Source organism: Rosa rugosa, chromosome 6 (assembly GCF_958449725.1).
Source record: "Rosa rugosa chromosome 6, drRosRugo1.1, whole genome shotgun sequence".
Taxonomy (NCBI): Eukaryota; Viridiplantae; Streptophyta; class Magnoliopsida; order Rosales; family Rosaceae; genus Rosa; species Rosa rugosa.
In genome coordinates, this window is record NC_084825.1 from 29,417,502 (window position 1) to 29,436,561 (window position 19,060).

The 19,060-nt window shown below is 37.2% G+C and overlaps 2 protein-coding genes across 4 annotated transcripts; both read right to left on the bottom strand.

Moving 5' to 3' along the window:
* Positions 1–485: 485 nt before the first annotated feature.
* On the bottom strand, positions 486–7,047 carry LOC133715131 (plasma membrane ATPase 1-like). Of its 2 annotated transcripts, XM_062141506.1 has the most exons (22): positions 6,800–7,047; positions 6,584–6,687; positions 6,361–6,480; positions 6,162–6,260; positions 5,787–5,924; positions 5,416–5,553; positions 5,092–5,271; positions 4,748–4,954; positions 4,526–4,645; positions 4,007–4,126; positions 3,795–3,917; positions 3,599–3,703; positions 3,371–3,515; positions 2,919–3,083; positions 2,599–2,837; positions 2,464–2,496; positions 2,284–2,365; positions 1,992–2,152; positions 1,535–1,747; positions 1,255–1,437; positions 872–1,050; positions 486–750 (listed from the first exon to the last, which is right to left on the bottom strand). In XM_062141506.1, the coding sequence occupies exons 2-22, from the start codon at positions 6,635–6,637 to the stop codon at positions 654–656; spliced, it is 2,901 nt and encodes a 966-aa protein (XP_061997490.1). In that variant the 5' UTR covers positions 6,638–6,687; positions 6,800–7,047; the 3' UTR covers positions 486–653. The 2 variants fall into 2 exon arrangements, with proteins under 2 accessions (XP_061997490.1, XP_061997492.1); XM_062141508.1 differs by lacking the exon at positions 5,092–5,271.
* Positions 7,048–13,587: 6,540 nt separating this feature from the next.
* Positions 13,588–17,478, bottom strand: LOC133715133 (uncharacterized). Of its 2 annotated transcripts, XM_062141510.1 has the most exons (5): positions 17,207–17,478; positions 16,396–16,515; positions 15,800–16,090; positions 14,966–15,451; positions 13,588–13,614 (listed from the first exon to the last, which is right to left on the bottom strand). In XM_062141510.1, exons 1-5 carry the CDS (start codon positions 17,285–17,287, stop codon positions 13,603–13,605), a joined length of 990 nt encoding a protein of 329 aa, XP_061997494.1. In that variant the 5' UTR covers positions 17,288–17,478; the 3' UTR covers positions 13,588–13,602. The 2 variants fall into 2 exon arrangements, with proteins under 2 accessions (XP_061997494.1, XP_061997493.1); XM_062141509.1 differs by lacking the exon at positions 13,588–13,614 and having other exon boundaries at positions 14,662–15,451; positions 17,207–17,477.
* Between the last annotated feature and the right edge of the window lie 1,582 nt (positions 17,479–19,060).

Consider the following 19,060-nt stretch of genomic DNA (forward strand, 5'->3'; position numbering starts at 1 on the left):
GAAAAATTCAATGTCTCCCACAACAATCTCACAGGTCATGTACCTAGTGGATCTCAACTCTTTACATTTGACATCACTTCATATGAGGGAAATCCCGGATTATGTGGAGATCCATTGCCAAAGAAATGTGGAAATCCTGAGGGCTTTAAGCTTCCACATTCAATTTCCACATTCAACGTCAGAAGAAGTGGACTTGAAATTTGCTTTGGCAGGTTTAGGGAGTGGGTTGGTGGTGGGAGTAGTTCTAGCAGATGTTGCAATTGCAAGGTGGGATGAGTGGTTCATCGAGATTGTTGGAATACTGATCAGACTAGCGAAAAGGATGAGAAGGTGAAGAAAATGAGTGATCGATCAGACTATGTTGTCAATTAGTTAGATTTATTTAAGCCAAGGATTTGTAATATTCAATATGAATAACTTTGGACTATTTCTTTGGAGCCTTGGAGGGTTCTGCAATTCCTCTGTCATTGTAATATCCAAACATACATGAGATCAAAGAGGCATATGTTAAGAGCAATTCCATCTGACTTTTCATGTAAAAGTAACATAATGAATTAAAATAAATAAATTTGATTAAATCCTGCTAGGACATGGTATATGTTGACGAAAACACAAAAAAAGATATATGTATAGGTATAAAGGAGAATACAAAGTTAGACAGTGTAGTTTTGGTTCATGGCATCAATATCCAAACCCTTAAGCCTTGCGAATGATTCCACCTTGCCTTTGAGAGTGTGAAGCTCCCTCATCCTGCAGAACGTTACAGAATAAACGAAACTGTTAAACTGAAGAACACGAGGAAAATCAAAAGTTCTACCATAAAAATAGTATATGGGACACCATGGTGCTCAAGCATCTTGTAAAGACTAACCTTGCAATCTCTGCGCGCCTTTTAGCTTCTTCTGCCATGAGATTAATGTCCCTAAAAGTGCTCTTCTCTGAAAATATTTTCCCTTCACCAGATTGCAGTCCATGTAGCGTTCGCTGTTCAGCTGCCCATGCAGCCTCGCGAGATTCCTTTCCAAAATCCTTTTTGCTAGTAAATGCAGTCTGGTAAACCCCATAAATGGATATCAAATAAGGTTTGAATTTTGAGGTAAATAGTAAAACTAAGGATGTTGGAACACTAGAATTTGTTTTTCTGTGTCAAAATTCTTAAGTAAGTTTCTTATTATTATTCATTCATTGACATTTTCTATTTCTAAGAAACTTATCACTAATATTTCTGATCTAGAGGAAGTAAGATTTACTCACTCTTTGGTCTACTACTAAACCCCATGCCTGTCCACTGAGTGCGTAGCGGACAGCAAATTTGATAGGATCAAGTAGCATGTAAGTGGCAATGTTAAACAACCAAATAACACCAGTCCAACCCCAACCGATGCTTCTGATATTTGTAAATTCCCAGTTGGCAGTGGCAGATAGTACTGTAGCAATCTACAAAGTCATGCAGGGCATAAGCAAGTCTTGCCATTGAAAGTATCAAATATTATGACCTAATTTTTCAAGCATAAAGTTCACTGAAATTCAGTACCAGTTGAGCAATGATGAAGGCTACTACAAGCAAAAGGCCTGGTCTTTCTGTGAAGGACCATCCCCTGGAGCGAGTAACAAATATTAACGCCTGGCTGATGGTACTGATTTGGAGATACAAAGCAGAAGACAACTTCTCTTTTACTGGAGTAGAAATAGAAGGATTTTTCATATCAAGATTATGTTGATTGAAGTTTTCCACACCAAAATGTTTCTGCAAGGGAGAATGTCTGTGTCATAAATCAATAAAGTAATAAAGAACTTTAAGTATCCAACCAATATGGCAGAGGATGATCTAAACTATCTAAACTATATCTAACAGGAAAAAAAAAAAGAAGGCGCAATGATGGCTATCTGTTTTGGTCTGAAAGGGCACCCTGCATTTTGTCGGCCAACCAAAAAACACTAGAAGTTCACCAACTTCATCACAACATATTAAGAAAAGGGTGACCACTTACGTGAAAGAAATTGGTTTCATAGGCTGCCCAGAAGAATATAACAGTCATCAGTGCCAAGTAACTACCAAGGGCAACCCCAGTTACAAAAATTTCACTGAGCTTCCAACTGTCGGGAAATGGAGATGGCTTGACCCTATCTTTAGATATGGTCATGATAGTACCTAAAAGACAGCAACAAGTTAGGTGATGGTGGCAGGACGAAAAAAAAAAATGTCACAATCTGTTTACAAAATGAAGAAGTCATGGAAAAGTCCATTAAATGAATGAGAAGGGTCAAACTAGCAATGCTAACCATCGTTAAGAACAGCAATGACAAGAACCATGAAAGGAGGGAAGTCAAATTTCCAGAAGACAGCCAGCAACATAAACCCTAGCTGTATTACAGATTCATATTGGAACGAGATAAGAACTATGCCAACAGACATTAAAAAAGTTTCCATACACAAGATTATAACTTAAAATGGAAGCTTACCACAATACGTATGGTGATTGAGACGGCATATATCTGAGAAAGAAAAAGATAATTAAAAAAAAAAAACGAAATTAAGCATTTGTTGTAACTTACAGTTAAAGCTTTAACTAAATCTTGTAGCAGTTCATAGATTACCGTATAGTTTTTCATTCTCTGGAAAATTGCACGGCTTGTTAGCACAGCACTAATGATTACACTCAACCCAGGTTCTGTTAAAACAATATCAGAAGCACTGCGGGCAGCATCTGTCGAATCTGCTACAGCAATTCCTATGTCAGCTTTCTTCAAGGCTGGAGCATCATTCACTCCATCACCAGTCATTCCACAGATGTGCTTTCGAGCTTGCAATCTCTTCACAATCTCGTATTTATGCTCTGAAGGATATAGTTATGATCAGAAAAATTGGGAAATAAAGTCAAGCCACAGCGATTGAATAATGGAAGTACAAGACTAACCAGGAAAAACACCAGCAAAACCGTCAGCCTTTTCAATGAGTTCATCAATGGGGATAGTAGCAAGATCCCCATCCTTACTTTCACCAAGAAGAGCTGAAGAAGGATACATGTTTGTGCCCATCCCAAGTCGCCTTCCTGTTTCCTTACCAATTGCAAGTTGGTCCCCTACAGTATCGATGCATGAAGGTTACATGTCTAATAGACAGCACATTCCATTTTTGCTTAAAGACATAACAAAATTGTAATTATTTTATATGATTTCCTTAATTCCTTTTAAACCCATAGTAATTGTCTACCAGAATGTAATTCAAAATTGGAGCTTAGAAAAATAAAAACCACATCAAATCAAGTTACCATGCATGCCTATGCACGCATAGAAAGAGCATAAGTTCAGTGAAATTGTAGACGATGACAAATAGAAAGCAGTAAAAGCAGAAAATCCAGTTATATACCTGTGATCATTTTAACACTGACACCAAGTTCCAGAGCTCTTCTGATTGTTTCAGCACTATCATGGCGGGGAGGGTCAAAGAGGGGGAGAAGGCCAACGAATTCCCAGGGGCCACCTGGACTGTCTTTTGTTCCAGCAGGTACTTCCTGGAGGAAATCATCTTCTTCATATCCAGAATATGAACAGAATAAGCATTCTTGGGAATGTAAATTCAGAAGATACTAATTACCTGGCGAGCAACACCAAGGGATCGTAGTCCACGTTCTGCAAACTTGTCGATCATTGTATGTACCTTCTTTTCAATTTGTGATTTGTTATGGGCCAGATTAATAATCTACAAGAATATGGTTGATTAGATTCCAAAATTTTGCAAGACATGGTGAGATTTACAGGACTATTTGAAACATGTTAATGATTGAATTCACCTGCTCTGGTGCACCTTTACTGACTCTGTGCATTTTACCAGCACCATCAATATACGTAAGTGCAGTCCTTTTATCGGTAGGATTGAATGGAAGAAAGTGAATTTCTTTGATTCCAGCTCGTGCCTAGTTGACGTAAAATTTAAATAAAAGTCAGCAAAAAATTTAAGCTAAATATAAGAATCAATGGTTTAGAAAGATTGATTTGCAAACACCTCTTTAGGGTCTGAAAGCATCGAAACTATTGCTGTATCAATGGCATCTTGATTCTCTAACCTTGATGCTCTTGCAGCCATAAGTATAACCTGATCCTTGTCAACACCTTTGGCAAAAACCTTCCCCGACCAAAATAATTGATAATTAGTATATGTTGAACTTAGATAAAAAGGAGCATAATTTTTCATTTATATGCAGGGAAGACTAGTTCATAGACATTTCTTTAAATTTGTATTCATGACTGGGTTTTAGAATCAGTAGTATGCTCCCTTAATCTTCGGTGATTACCTAAGAAATACTACTTTAGAGAGTTTGACAGCACCAGATTTAAGAAGTCTGTAAAATACATAGGTCTTAGTGGATTTCTCTCAGATGAAGTCCACACAAGTTGTTACAACTTCATGTGATGTGACTGGCTTACCATATATGTATGCTTCTGTGAAGTGACTTAGTATACTCCGCAAATGGTATACCACACGGTTTAAGGTTAAAGTTAGCTGAAGGGACAAGAGTAAAACCTCAATCATATTTTTGTCTACTGTGAGCTTGTTAAGTGTAAGTGTCCCTGTTTTATCGCTGCATAGCACATCCATTCCTGCCATTTCTTCAATGGCTGTCATTCTCTTGGTTATGGCACCCTGCATAAAATATGTACCGCCCATTATTTTGATGTTACATTAGTGTGTATTAAATTTATTAATTTCATCTTTCAAATCAATCTCCAAAGTGACTTCACAAACCTGCTGGGACAAGCGATGTGAACCAATTGCCATTGTAACAGAAAGAACAGTTGGCATAGCAATAGGGATGCCACCAATTAGGAGGACAAGTAGGTTATCAATACCAACACGGTACTCCCTTCCATGAATTCCATATATTACTATGATTTCGATCACCATCCCAACAGCAATTGAACAAATGCAGAAGTTTCCAATTGATGTTAAAACCTGCAACCATGAAACAAATACAATTTGTTATCATTAAGTAGCAGCGACATTATTGATTATTGTTGAGAACTTATTCTCATCTGTCATGAGCCATCAGAGAAGCTCATCTGTTGTTAATACATTGTGGAGAAATAAACCTGCTGGAAATGGCCAACATGTGTTGTGTTCTCCACAAGGTGAGCTGCCTTTCCAAAAAAAGTGTGGACACCAGTTGCAATAACAACTGCTTCAATTTCTCCTTGTTTACATGTTGATCCTGAGTAAACCCCATCACCAGGATTTTTGGTCACTGGAAGTGATTCTCCAGTAAGAGCAGACTATGAGGGAGAAAGACATGGCTCAGATATATATGGCATGAACGATGATTTTTGACTCTGACTCATGAATGGAGTTCTCTCAACACGATATGTAACATGGTATCCCAATGACATACTCATCATATTATTCATATATCGAGTTACCTGATCAATCTTCAGAGGATCTCCTTCAAGAAGAAGACGTGCATCAGCTGGAACAATATCACCAAGTTTGATGCTAATTATGTCTCCAGGAACCAATATAGCAGCATCTTCTTCACTCCATTTTCCATCACGCAAGACCTGGTAAGAAATAAGTCAGAAGACAATACAAACCAAAGTTAATGTCTTTGTTTCTTATTGCATGTCAATGTGCGAAATCTTATCTGTTATTCAGTTCGATCTACCATGAGAAGTACTGATCAATAAATGATCCATGTAAGGTTAACACAGGAAATAAATTCAACAATAAACAAAGGAAGAGATAGTAGGTCAAGCTGCAGTGAACTAGCTTTTAAATCTCTAAAGATAATAACCTTTGCTTTTGGGGCCAACCGAGCCATAAGAGCAGCAGCAGCATTGCCTGCATTGTTTTCCTCTATAAAACTGATGGTGGAATTGATAATAAGTAGGACGATGATGCCAACAAAATCATGATAATCAGCATCTTTTTTCTGCAAAAAATATGTTATGTCACCATCTAGGATCTGCAAATTCACTACAGTATGAAGAAAACCATCTTTCTTTTTCTTTTGATCAATTTAATTAATTTAGAAACATTTTGATGTTCTTTTCAGTTATAACATGAGAATGATTACCTTCTTTTGTTTTTCAGTACTTTGTATTCTCATACTCTACTCCACAGGAAAAGAAAAGTAATAAAAGGAGCAAGGTTTATATTGTAAACTTACCCCTCCTTGGGTAAAAACAATGGCTATGATAGCTGCAGCTTCCATGACCCAGGATAGAGGATTCCACATAAACCCCAAAAACTTTAATAATTTGCTTTCCTACATATTAAAAGAAAAGAAAAACAATCAAGGAGTTAGAGCAACGATAACCACGGTGCACAACATTAATAAACATCATGCTTAACATTTGCTTTCTTACCTTCTTTTCTTCAAGCTTATTGTAACCAAATGAATCCAACCGGTCTTTAACTTCATCAGAGCTTAAACCATCTTTTGTGCATTTAAGATGGTCAAAAACTTCTTTCAGGGAAACATTCTCCTGCATAAATCAACCCCAAGTATTATCAATAAAGCAAGATTGGCAAGGAAGACTTAAACTTGAGGAAATTAATCACAGCATAACTGTACTACATTACACACACCAGATCAACAGTTTCCTTGTTGATCACGTCAAGGGCAACCGACTCCGCAACCATTTTCGATTTCCTTCAGCCTCAAAACTCCACCTTAGTAGTCGGTAGGGAATCTGCACTGTCATCCATTTCATCAGTAACATCCCCAGGAAAGAAAACAACCCACAGATAACGAAAACGCAATCGAAACATAACCACAATGCTCAAATCAAGTTACTAACTAACCAAGAATGCAACTCAGAACGCAGAAAAGCTGGCCCTCTCAATTTTCGTTAGGGCAATATATCAAACACTTGGGAGTGCAGTACCAGTGTGGCTAGAATTGTACGAATGACGCAACATATATAAAGGCAGTAATGACCCTGGGCCAAGTACGAATCCAATAAAGAAATGAGGGAAACAGGAAAGGATCACATTTGGGAAGAGGGTGTGTGGTGGGTCCATAAGGAAGATGACATGTGTGCCGTTTGAGAGGTTCAGCCGGCCAATGCCAGCGCCCAGCGGAAGGGTCTTGGCGTCTTGGGTGCAATCGAGGCCTAGTTTCCATTGTATATTCAAATGGAAGTTTACTTTACCGCCATTTGTTGTTGTGCTTTGGTCCCATCGTTTTTAGGTGACTGCTCCATGTCAAATTGTCAATTCATTGCATTCATTAATATTTTCTTCCTTCTATTTTATTTTTTTTATTTTTAAATAGGACTTAATTTAAGGTAGGATTTTTGTGGTTTTCTATATCCACGCTTAACGGGTTGAGGATCCTTTGGATTAGTAGGGTGTTTAGTCCCACTTTACCAAGATGAACAAAATAAGATAACCAGATTTCACCCTAAATTTTTTAGTTACAAGTACACTCTATGAGAGTATGAGACTCCGCACATAATTTTGATAACCACACGGGTTGAACTTAACTTTTCGTAAAAATGTCAGTTTATGCTACTAAACTAAATGGTATTGGACTCGTGGGTTGTATGCTCTCTAACAACAAAACAACTGTAGTAAACTCCGAGACTATAAATTAAAATTCATATTTTTATTAGATGTGGTTTATGCTCTCAAACAGGACATCATCGTCTCTCTCCCCAACTGTAGAGGTGTTTAATTTTCTATTGCTAATTAGGAATTTTAATTTATGTGAGTAGAAGCTTGAATTCCTATTGTAATTTTCCATTTTGCCTTGCCTTTTTTGTCTTTCATGTATAAATACTAATTATTTAAAATAACAATTAAAGAAGTAAATATTTTTGTTATAAACAATGGTCAATTTATTAAAATCAACGCTGTAAACTAATCAAAATCAAACTGAACCAAAGCGGTGCGGTTTCAGTTTTGGAAATTAAAAAACCGAAGCTATCAGTTTGTCTAGTATCGAACGAAGTCCATGTTCCACAGCTTGAAACAAACAACTATCCGAATTACTATGTAACAAATTACAAAAAAAAAAAAAAAAAATTATTCAAAATACATACTGCTCGTAATATATAGGAGTTCTTCTGAGATATAGGAGTGCCTGACACTGTCTGTACATAATTCTTTTCAGACCATATCTAGAAAGAGTCTGCTTCAAGCTTTTGATGTCATAATGTAGGTACAATTCTTGTACATGTCATATTGGCATTCCCATACAAAGCTTGAAGACTCTTTACTGATCTCAGGAAAACAGGTAAATGCATTTGCATAAGCATGGGATTGCAACACCTGTTACAATCCCCGAGTCTACAGTCAGTTTTTCTGTGGAGTCCGATTTTGGAAAGTAGGTTTTTATTTTTATGAATTTACGTTTTTAAATGGCCTTCTGATGGTTAAAATTCATAGTATTGATGCCCTAGGGTTTGTGAGGCTGTGCCCATTCCTAATTGGTTTCCCTTAAGTTTTGTGGAGTTCATATAAGGGAAGTTTCTTTCCTAATTAATATGTATTAGGGTTAAATCTTTTTATAGGGTTTGTTGCCGCAAGATAAAGCATTGATTGAAGTTTTGATACACGGTCAATCTGAGCATTCAGGGACGCAAGAATTATTGTTAAAGTCTTGCATGTTTGTTTGAGTTTGTGTCTTCAAAAAGAGTCAAAACACTTGGTCCATGTATAAGTGTTTGTGCTCATAGTTTCATATGCATAAAACTCTCTTGAGATCAGTAGAGAGACGGTGAAGAAAGAAGAACAAGTTTTGAAGATCGTTCAAGTGAAGGAGTTCAAGAAGGAAGAAAAACTTTGTATTAGATTTTGTGTGAATCTTATAGCCGAGCTAGTGCTATTCAAAGTTTGTAAAAGAACATATCATTTTCAATATGATGATCTTTATTTTGGGTTCTCAAGAGTAAGAGCCCCGCAGTGTTTTTAATCTCATACTTGAGGTTTTCACTGGGTAACCAAAATCTGGTGTTTAGTTTGTTATTTTGGTTTCTGCTGCCCAGTAAGGATTGATCAGTGCACTGCAATCCTCGTTTTCCAGAAAATCATATTCTGTCCTTGTATTTTCACTTGGCATCAGAGCAGGTTCTAAAGCTTTTTTAGTTGATCCGTGGTCAAGGATGGAACGTGAATATAACAGAGCCTCTAGTTCTATAAATTGCCCACCTTTGTTTGATGGTGAAGACTATTCACAATGGAAGATTATGATGGGGGCCTTTCTCTACTCTCAAGATGAAAACATGTGGAATATAGTTGAGAATGGATGGGAACACCCAACGAAGGCAGAAGATTCAAAGAAAGTAGAAGGGTCCTCTGCAAGGGTTCTCAAACCTAGGAAGGAATGGACAGAAGAAGAAGTTCGTGATAGAACTTGTGACTTTAAGGCAAGGAATTCACTATTCACAGCTTTGTCCAAGAAGGAGAGGATGAGAATTAGCCATTGTGACACAACCAAACAAGCTTGGGATCTACTTCAGGTTACTTATGAGGGAAACAAGAAGGTTAGAGGTCAGAAGCTTCAAAGACTCGTATTGGAATTTGAGAACATAGCCATGGGGGAAGATGAATCAATTGATGATTTTCACGCTCGACTTCTCAATGTGACAAACCAATGTCGTAGCCTTGATGATCCATTTGAGGAGCATCGAATAGTCAAGAAATTTCTCAGAGCTCTTCCTTCAAAATTTCAAGCCAAGCAAATTGCCATAGAGGAGACTCAAGACCTGGACACCTATTCTCTTGACGAACTAATAGGTAATCTCAAAACCTTTGAGATGAGGATCAAGCCCGAGAAAAAGGTAAAAAATATTGCTTTCTCTTCTGTTAAAAAGAAAGATTATATTGTTGATGATTTTGTGGATTTAGCTTTGTTGACAAAAGTGTTCAAAAAAATTTTAAAAAACAAATCCTTTGGAAACTCTTCGAAAATTTTGCCTAACAAACCTAAATGCTTTGAGTGTGGTGGAATTGGTCACCTTGCTGCCGATTGTGGCAATAAAAGGTATAATTTGCGTGGAAACAAGGCTCTAAAATCTACTTGGAGTGATAGTTATGAAGGCTCTCAATCTGAGAATGAAGAGGTAAATCTTGCTCTTACTTCTTCTCTTAATATTGATTTTTCTGATGGTTCTGACTTGGAAGATGATACTCATGATGAAGAAACAAATGAAAAGTGTAAGCAATTGTATAATGCTTCCAAAATTGTTCTTCGAAAAAATAAAAAACTTGAAGAAGAAAATGAATCTTTAAGAGTGGAAAAGATGAAAATTGAGCAAAAATTTGATACTTATTTAAAAGAATGGGAAGAAGAACGTACTGACCTTGATGATAAGATTAAAGTTTTGCAGGGTGAGGTCAAATCTCAAAATTGGGACAAGGAGCATGATGAGCTTATAAACAAAATCAAAATTTTGCAGGTTGAAGTCAAGGCTCAGTCTACTCTAAATGTTTCACTAACCCTTGAAAATGAGAAATTGCAGGATGAGCTACTCAAAGTCAAGGAAACCTTCAACAAGTTCTCTATAGGGTCTGAAAAAGTCTCCAAGATGATGGGCTTTGGTAAAACTCATGGCAACAAAGAAGGGTTAGGTTATGAAAGTGAGTCTTGCAAGTCTTTAAACTTTGTTAAAGGTGTGGGGTGTGAAAGTTCATTGGATCAGTCACAAGCTTCAAATAACAATGATTCTGGTCCCAAGTTGCCCAAAAGATCAGAGATAAATTTAGCCCTTCAAACCTATCAAAAAGGTGCTCAGGTAAGTTCTGACAGTCACATGTCTGTGCGTCAGCCCAGGTATATTCACAACTCCAAAAACTTTGTTCCTACTTGTCATTATTGTGAAAAATTAGGACACATACGTCCTAGGTGCAATATGCTTCGCAGGGTTACTCAAAATCAGAGGAAAACATTGAGAATTAACTCACCTGCTTCGCAGCAAGCTGAGTTGAAAGAGGGTCTGAATCTGATCGCCAGGATTGCAAAGCTGGCTTCAATCCCCGTGGATCTGGAAACAAAAACGAAGCAGAAGCAAATCTGGATTAAAAAAGGTTCAAATAATCGTTTTTCTACTCATATGGATAATCTTGATAATATGCTTAAGCGTGCTTTTGTTCCTACTGGTCACAAATTGGCTAATTCTTTTACTAGGCCTTTAGACATAACTTAATTTGAATCACTTAGAAGCACTGTTGGTGGATGCTCTAAGTATTGATACTCTCACTTCGCTTGATCCATTTTGCATGCATTCATGGTGCATGTCTTCATGATAGTATAGGTGCATTTTCTTTACTTTCTGCATTGTTAGGTTCAGTTTCTGGAAATTTAGGATTGAAAAATAGTGGTTTGTATCCCCGAGTGTCTGACAGATTATTTTGAACTTAGATTGACAAGGGCCATACTATTTTCTTTAAATTTGTGTGCAATAAGGTGCCTAGCACGTTTTGAACTTGTACTTACGTCACTCTGTAATTGTGAGCTTGAACAACATATTCTCTACAATCTTGAAACCTCACATGCACACATACTCTACGTAGTGGTAAGTCTTAATTGATGGTTGGCTTGTTCTCATTGCTCATGTACGAAATTACTCTTGTTGGTTGCTCCTTGATATAAAAAAAAAATGTAGTTGGTTAATGGAGCATGGCCAGGCTATTCCCAAAGTAAACAGGCCTCGGTCGTGACGAACGATATGAGGATTGGGAAGAAATGGGAATGGTTTGGTCACCCCGGTGGATTGTGAAACTATTGACTCGAGTAGATGTGCTCTTTGGGATGTCCTTGTTACATCTAGTACCCTAAAGTCATCTGACTTGGGAGCTGCTAGCATAATACTCGTTACATGGGTCGTAGTCTTCTTGAGCAAAAATGTTACTTTGTGTGAAAGGGCAAAAGAAAAATTCAAAATCAAGCCCACACGGTGTTATAAGGGGGAATAAAGTTTATGTGCTTAAATGTGTTTCGTATGTGAGCATTGCTTTTCAGGTTTCCACAAATATTACACACCCCATCTTGAGATATGTTCACTCTTCACAACAAGAGGTATAGAATACTCGATCACCCTCTATCTTACCTTGTGATTGTCGGAATCAATTCACTCGTGTGAACTTATTTTGTTGCACTCTTGTTTATGGTTAAGTGGTATTGCTCTTGTTGGAAAAGCTATGCGAATTAAATCTGTTCTTAGCATTTGGATACAACTCACTCATTGTGTGTTTGCATTTCATTCTTGCATCTCTCATCACATGATCACACTTAGGGGGAGTATTAATACTTGGTCTATCTTCCTCTGATTGATTCGATTTGGGCTAGTGTCTACTGTGCCCCATCTATTTGTGATCCTCCTTCTACATTGCTTCCGCTGCATAAGTTGCCTAGCTTTGTCATTCCTATTCAAAAAGGGGGAGAAATTAGATGTGTGACTGTGATAACATTATTCTATCTTATGCATTTTACCAGTGTGTGATAAGTGTTTCAAGAATGAATGGATGAAGAGTTGTGATGTTCCTCCTGTACTTGTTGAGGGGGAGAGTTTGTCTTAATCTATGTTTTGTATAGGAATGCCAAAGGGGGAGATTGTAGGTACAATTCTTGTACATGTCATATTGGCATTCCCATACAAAGCTTGAAGACTCTTTACTGATCTCAGGAAAATAGGTAAATGCATTTGCATAAGCATGGGATTGCAACACCTGTTACAATCCCCGAGTCTACAGTCAGTTTTTCTGTGGAGTCCGATTTTGGAAAGTAGGTTTTTATTTTTATGAATTTACGTTTTTAAATGGCCTTCTGATGGTTAAAATTCATAGTATTGATGCCCTAGGGTTTGTGAGGCCGTGCCTATTCCTAATTGGTTTCCCTTAAGTTTTGTGGAGTTCATATAAGGGAAGTTTCTTTCCTAATTAATATGTATTAGGGTTAAATCTTTTTATAGGGTTTGTTGCCGCAAGAAAAAGCATTGATTGAAGTTTTGATACACGGTCAATCTGAGCATTCAGGGACGCAAGAATTATTGTTAAAGTCTTGCATGTTTGTTTGAGTTTGTGTCTTCAAAAAGAGTCAAAACACTTGGTCCATGTATAAGTGTTTGTGCTCATAGTTTCATATGCATAAAACTCTCTTGAGATCAGTAGAGAGACAGTGAAGAAAGAAGAACAAGTTTTGAAGATCGTTCAAGTGAAGGAGTTCTCGAAGGAAGACAAACTTTGTATTAGATTTTGTGTGAATCTTATAGCCGAGCTAGTGCTATTCAAAGTTTGTAAAAGAACATATCATTTTCAATATGATGATCTTTATTTTGGGTTCTCAAGAGTAAGAGCCCCGCAGTGTTTTTAATCTCATACTTGAGGTTTTCACTGCGTAACCAAAATCTGGTGTTTAGTTTGTTATTTTGGTTTCTGCTGCCCAGTAAGGATTGATCAGTGCACTGCAATCCTCGTTTTCCAGAAAATCATATTCTGTCCTTATATTTTCACATAAGTCGCATTCTTTATTTTATTTCTTCCACACTTTTGGCTCATCAATCTCCTAAAGGTCATTTGGGCATTTGGCTAACAAATACACTTCCTACTCTAGGAGGTACAACCGTACAGGGCCGGCTAATTGGCTGTGTATTGTTCTTTGTTCTTTACCTTCCTAGCTGATAAATCAAACAAATTTGATCATCACCAATCACCATTTCAGAACAAATAGAAAACAACAAACAACGATGCACAACTACAAATCTATATTCTTCAGGACTACCACAAAACTAGCCGCGAGTGCAATGCATACTTAACTTTATTGGAGAAATGAAAAGGCTTAAAATTCTCCAATATGAGATTCTACACTCTCGAACAGAACTAAAAGAATATCAACCATAATCGAGTCATCCTATGATGTAAATTTTTCGGCGACTACGACAATTACTTGCCCGGTAGGCATGATGCACCTAACTATATTGGAGAAATTTAAAAGCTTAAAATTTTCTGATAGGGGATTCTACATTCTCCAATTTGCAAAAGGCTGGGCATGTAGCTCAGATAAAAAATAAAAATAAAAATAAATCAAAAAAGAAGAAGAAGAAGAAGAATGCAAAAGGAATATATAATCAACTAGGGACCGTCGTATATGAGACATTACATAATAATAAACTATCAATCAACATTGATAGTTTTCTGATAGGGGATTCTACATCCTCCAATTTGCAAAAGGCTGGGCATTTAGCTCAAATAAAAAATAAAAAAAGAAGAAGAAGATTGCAAAAGGAACATATAATCAACTAGGGACCGTCTTATGTGAGACATTACATAATAATAAACTATCAATCAACATTGAAGAAACCACACAGAGCTTAAACAAATCAGACTGTTAATACTCCAATTGGAAGCAGCTGCTATACCAAAGGATTCCCTTGTTAGGTTCTTTTTGTCATCTTCATTTCCTACCCCTATTTTGTAAACAATTCAAGTCTCAAGATCCAAAGGACAGCCTAGTACGGCCTCGTACAGTTGAAGCATATACAATATCCTGGTATCTAGATACCTTCCCAAACAAAAATTGAAAGAAAAATAAAGGGCATTCTGTTAGCATTTAAATATTTACTGAGCTACACATTTAGGTCTCAAACCCTGTAGGCTGCATAAAACACGTCCTATCATAGGAATGCAACAAGTCTGACAAGAAAGGAATCAGTGGGGTGAAGATATTTTGTCTTCCATAACAATTTCATGCCATTGCCATAACTCAAAGATTCTTGTATAAGCCCTCATAGTGATTTTCATATAGAGAAGTACTACAATTCATTACATACTCCTATTTGTCTAACAGTCACTGCTATTTTCATAATATAACTTTAAAACAATCATAAATATAATTGCATACTTCATTTACTTTATACTTGATAGAATAATTACAATTTATAGTGGTTAACTGACATCCAATTTTTCAATTATTTCATAATGCATCTGCAAATCAGGTGGCCTATCAGGAAAATAAAATTTCTCACAAACCTGTAATTTTCCACCTCTTCTTTGAGCTTCAGATTCAAGCAGATGAACCAATTTGTCTTTTTCATTGCATATCCAAGAACGCCTGCTGTCACGCCATTGCCTGGGTGTTCCATGAAGGATAAAACGGATTCCTCTATCTACTTGTGTTAGGCGTTTGGAGATTTTCTCAATCGCACTATGGTCAGTGATATATGCACCAGGTGAATTTAGTCCAACATCCACATAATGAATTTCTCTGATGCTGTTCAGAAGGGTTTCCTTTGTTCTAGGTATGATATGAATCTCTTCTTCCATACTAATTTTTTTTTCCTCCACAAGCTCACCTCCAGATAATTCAATATCTGAGAAGCCAAGCTCGGTAACTATCTGGTTAAGTACAGTGCCACCCTTGCTAAATCCAAAAATTAATGTCTCAGGTTGAGTAAAATGTGATGCAGATTTTCCTGGTGAGCGCAGTTTGTTCTGTCTCACTATGCTATTCTTCACCTGCCATCATTATACATTTAGATCCCGGAATCATCTACTGTTAAGAATAATTAAATGTTAAGACAACGGATTAAAAGTTTAAACACTAGCATCAATTTTGTGCAATTCAAAATTAAAAAATATGGCTCATAAATAATACAATCACAATGATGTATAGCTTATTTTGTCCAGCATGACCACTGTCTTTTCCATAGATGTGTTTCCCCTAGAGCAGCCATAAGTTCCTTGGAATAAAAGAAAAGAAGATGCCAGAAATGCAACTAGATGACGTTGATATCTTTAGTTCTTTTTATATTATTCAAGCAAAACAGTTAAACTTTTAAGAGGCCAACAGGCTTCTAAATGTACCTCTTCAAGGATATTTGATAAGAGTGAAACAATTGATCCAGAAGCTGGATATCCAACAGGGCAGTATGACTTTGGCTCTCCCCATTGATTAACAGATGGTATAAAGTCCTTGTACACAGCGAAAGGCCCATTGAAATCAGAAGCTTCAATAACCCAAGCATTGACTGAACCACCAATCTTTGAAACCAGTATTTCAGCTATATTCTGCAAGTCTGATAACCTCTCAATAACCAGATTACCAGTGCCTGCAACTCGATCTCCGCCGAAAAAGATGGCATTTGCTGAAGGAACCTGCCTCCAGGAAAACTTTTAGACACAGTAAAGTCTTCATTCTTCAACATTTGAAAGGAGATGAAATGTAGTAATTCAGAAATTTGGGGTGAAGGATCTGTCCTGGAGAAACATCCATATTTTATAGACTAAACCCTGTAGTAAATCAGTATTGATATAATTCCAAATTTCGGGAGAAAACAGAAACCCTGAATTGCAATTCAGAATAATCAGTTGAGCACCGGAAACAAAAGGTTTACATTCTTCATTCATGAGTGGCAAGGACTGTGCAAGAGTTCTTTAAAAGGCAGAGTATACAGACTCACAATTAGCCTTTCGGAAGTAGGGGAAAGACAAAGAGATGCTGCAACACGGTAGCAAGTCCTGGAAAGAGGATGTAACGGGACTTTTAGAACCCCACGCCAGCGGTCCATGAACAAAACCAACTGTAACGAAAGTTTGCCATTTATCAGATGTGCCACAGGTTTAATAAAAATTAAGAAGCTCAAAGAAATGATGGTCTGACACATTCAGATAGTAACTGGGGAATGATAATCACATAAACACGATTCAATCTGCAACCAAACTATATACTTGTGCTGCTCAATCTTAACTGAACAGGTTGAAGAGATAAAAAAAGGTTCTTGAACTTTAAATACTATATTTTTCAAGTATCAAGCTTTCTGACCCCAATCTAATTAAACTTGCTGAAGTCCAGATCATTCATCCAAACCCGATAACTTAAGTTCAAAAACAGTTGGCTGTCGAATTTCAAAACAATTTCAGTTTCTAATTTTTGACTGATGTTCTCACAAGTAGGCCAGCTAATAAATCATGAGAATGGTGGATCAATTTTGGGAAAAGCATCAAAATTGCTTGATTACATAACACAAATAAGCTACTCTTAGTTCTCTTCTTACATTTCTCTCCTGAACAGTAAAAACCCAAAGTAATTGGACTGTGTCTTGGAGTTCATGAAGCAAAATCCCCAACAAATTTCATCAGAGAAACTTTTCACAAACAGCTAAAGTGCACCAAAAATTGTTCGAATAACAAAACCCATCAGAACTTCCATAATCAAGGAAATGCTGGAAATCAAATTGAAATCAATAGTACCAAAATTCAGAGAGAGCTTACTTTTTGCGAAGCAAACGAATCAATGTGCGCGCCAGAAGCCGGCGAAGAATCGGGATTCTTCTCTTTCTTATAGAGACCCATTGGACCTTGGCCTAATATTTTACCCAACCCATTTACAATAGGGACATTTAACTTGGCAATCACCAAAACTACTCGAATATACTATCCCAGGTAATATTCAAAAAACACAAATTTCCATGACAAGAAATTATTGAACTTTTACAATAAACTAAAAAATGTAAAAAAGGGAAAGTTCAAGGTAATATCAAGAGTATTAACGATATGGTCGTGGTACATTCACTTTAAAAACCTACGCCACACTTTTTTGTCAACAAAGTGTTGAGAATATTTTGTAATTAATATTGTAATTATGTGTATCTTTAGAATATTATTGTAATATTCCTTGTATCCCTAAATTGTAGGGATTTACTTGTTGTACAAGAACCTAATATGTATATAATTTTCTAGTATCAATGAGAATATCATTCCACCTCAAACACAAAGTTCCTGTTTTTTTTTCCTTCCTCCTTGGACTCGGAAACTTATGGAGTAAGGAGTTCTAGTCCTGCCAAAGTTCCCAATACTAGTACACTTAGGAATACTAGTACACTTGGGAACTGCTGGGTCTATAAATTGCTGGGTCTCAGTGAAAGAATCCTCATATGCTCTCACTATTTGCTGTCTTTAATACTTGATACTTCCGGCTGCGGTTTACTTTCGTAGCGTGTAACGTGCCACTGATGGCTTCCAATACTGACGGTCCAGCCATGGGTTATAGGATGCCCCATGAGGCTTCCCACCCGAAACCCCAAGGTTATGTGCACGAGGAGGAGGAGGATTACGTTGATGTCTCTGATTTTTCTTATACTAGGGAAACCAATAAGCCTAATTACGGTGGTCTTCATCAGCATATGGAGGATGATGATGAGGATTACTATGATGTCTCTGATTTCTCTTATTCTTGGGAACATCTTCGCCAAGCTCCTAGCAATTCCTCTCAACTGGTTCAACCTAGCATTCCTAGTACTCCTCGATATGATCCCGAATCTGATTCATGGTTTACCTATCTTCGCCTTGAGCATCATAAACGACGGCAACTCAGGCGTAGGCTTGCACTACTGAAGGGAACTTCTTTCATCATGTCTCTTAATGTTAATCGTACTCCTCGAGCCGAACCATCTGGCTCTTCATGAGTTCATGCTCTAGTACTCGTGTTCATGATGAGAGCTGCCTTGGTATACCCTTGATGCCGTCGAGTCGTCCACCGCAATGTTCATATTTTGACTGCAATAAGTGTTTGAACATGGCAAGGGAGCCGGTACGTAGTGACTTCATGTGGACATGTGTATTGCTGGCCTTGTTAATTTGTACGGATGGTTGAACTACTCTGAACGGAAGGATTGTCTTGTTTGTAAAAGCAAGTTGCCTGAATCTTCGATAACTCCGATCCGCAAGGGCATCAATTCAGGCGGGTGAAAAATACCACCGAGACCAAACCCACAAGGACTACGGCTTTCAAAGACGTTCAATTATAGCACTACAAGCAGATAAAATGCTGCAAGTTCAACTACTTTTGCCTTTCTGTAGCTGCAAGACCAAAAACTAATTAAATATGATTCTTGGTTTCTTTCACTTTCATAATCTTTTGCTCGCCTTTCTTCTTTCGTTATTGTTGTGTATGAGTCTGCGTCTTCTGAGTATGCAGTCTAAATAACAAACTCTTTTCAGTCTTGTTCCATAACAATTTCATACCTGGATTACTGAACCCTCTACTTAATTCTTTTTCTTAGTATGTTACTAAGTTACTACGAACCTGCAAAATAGGTGGCCTATCATATCATATCAGCAAAATAG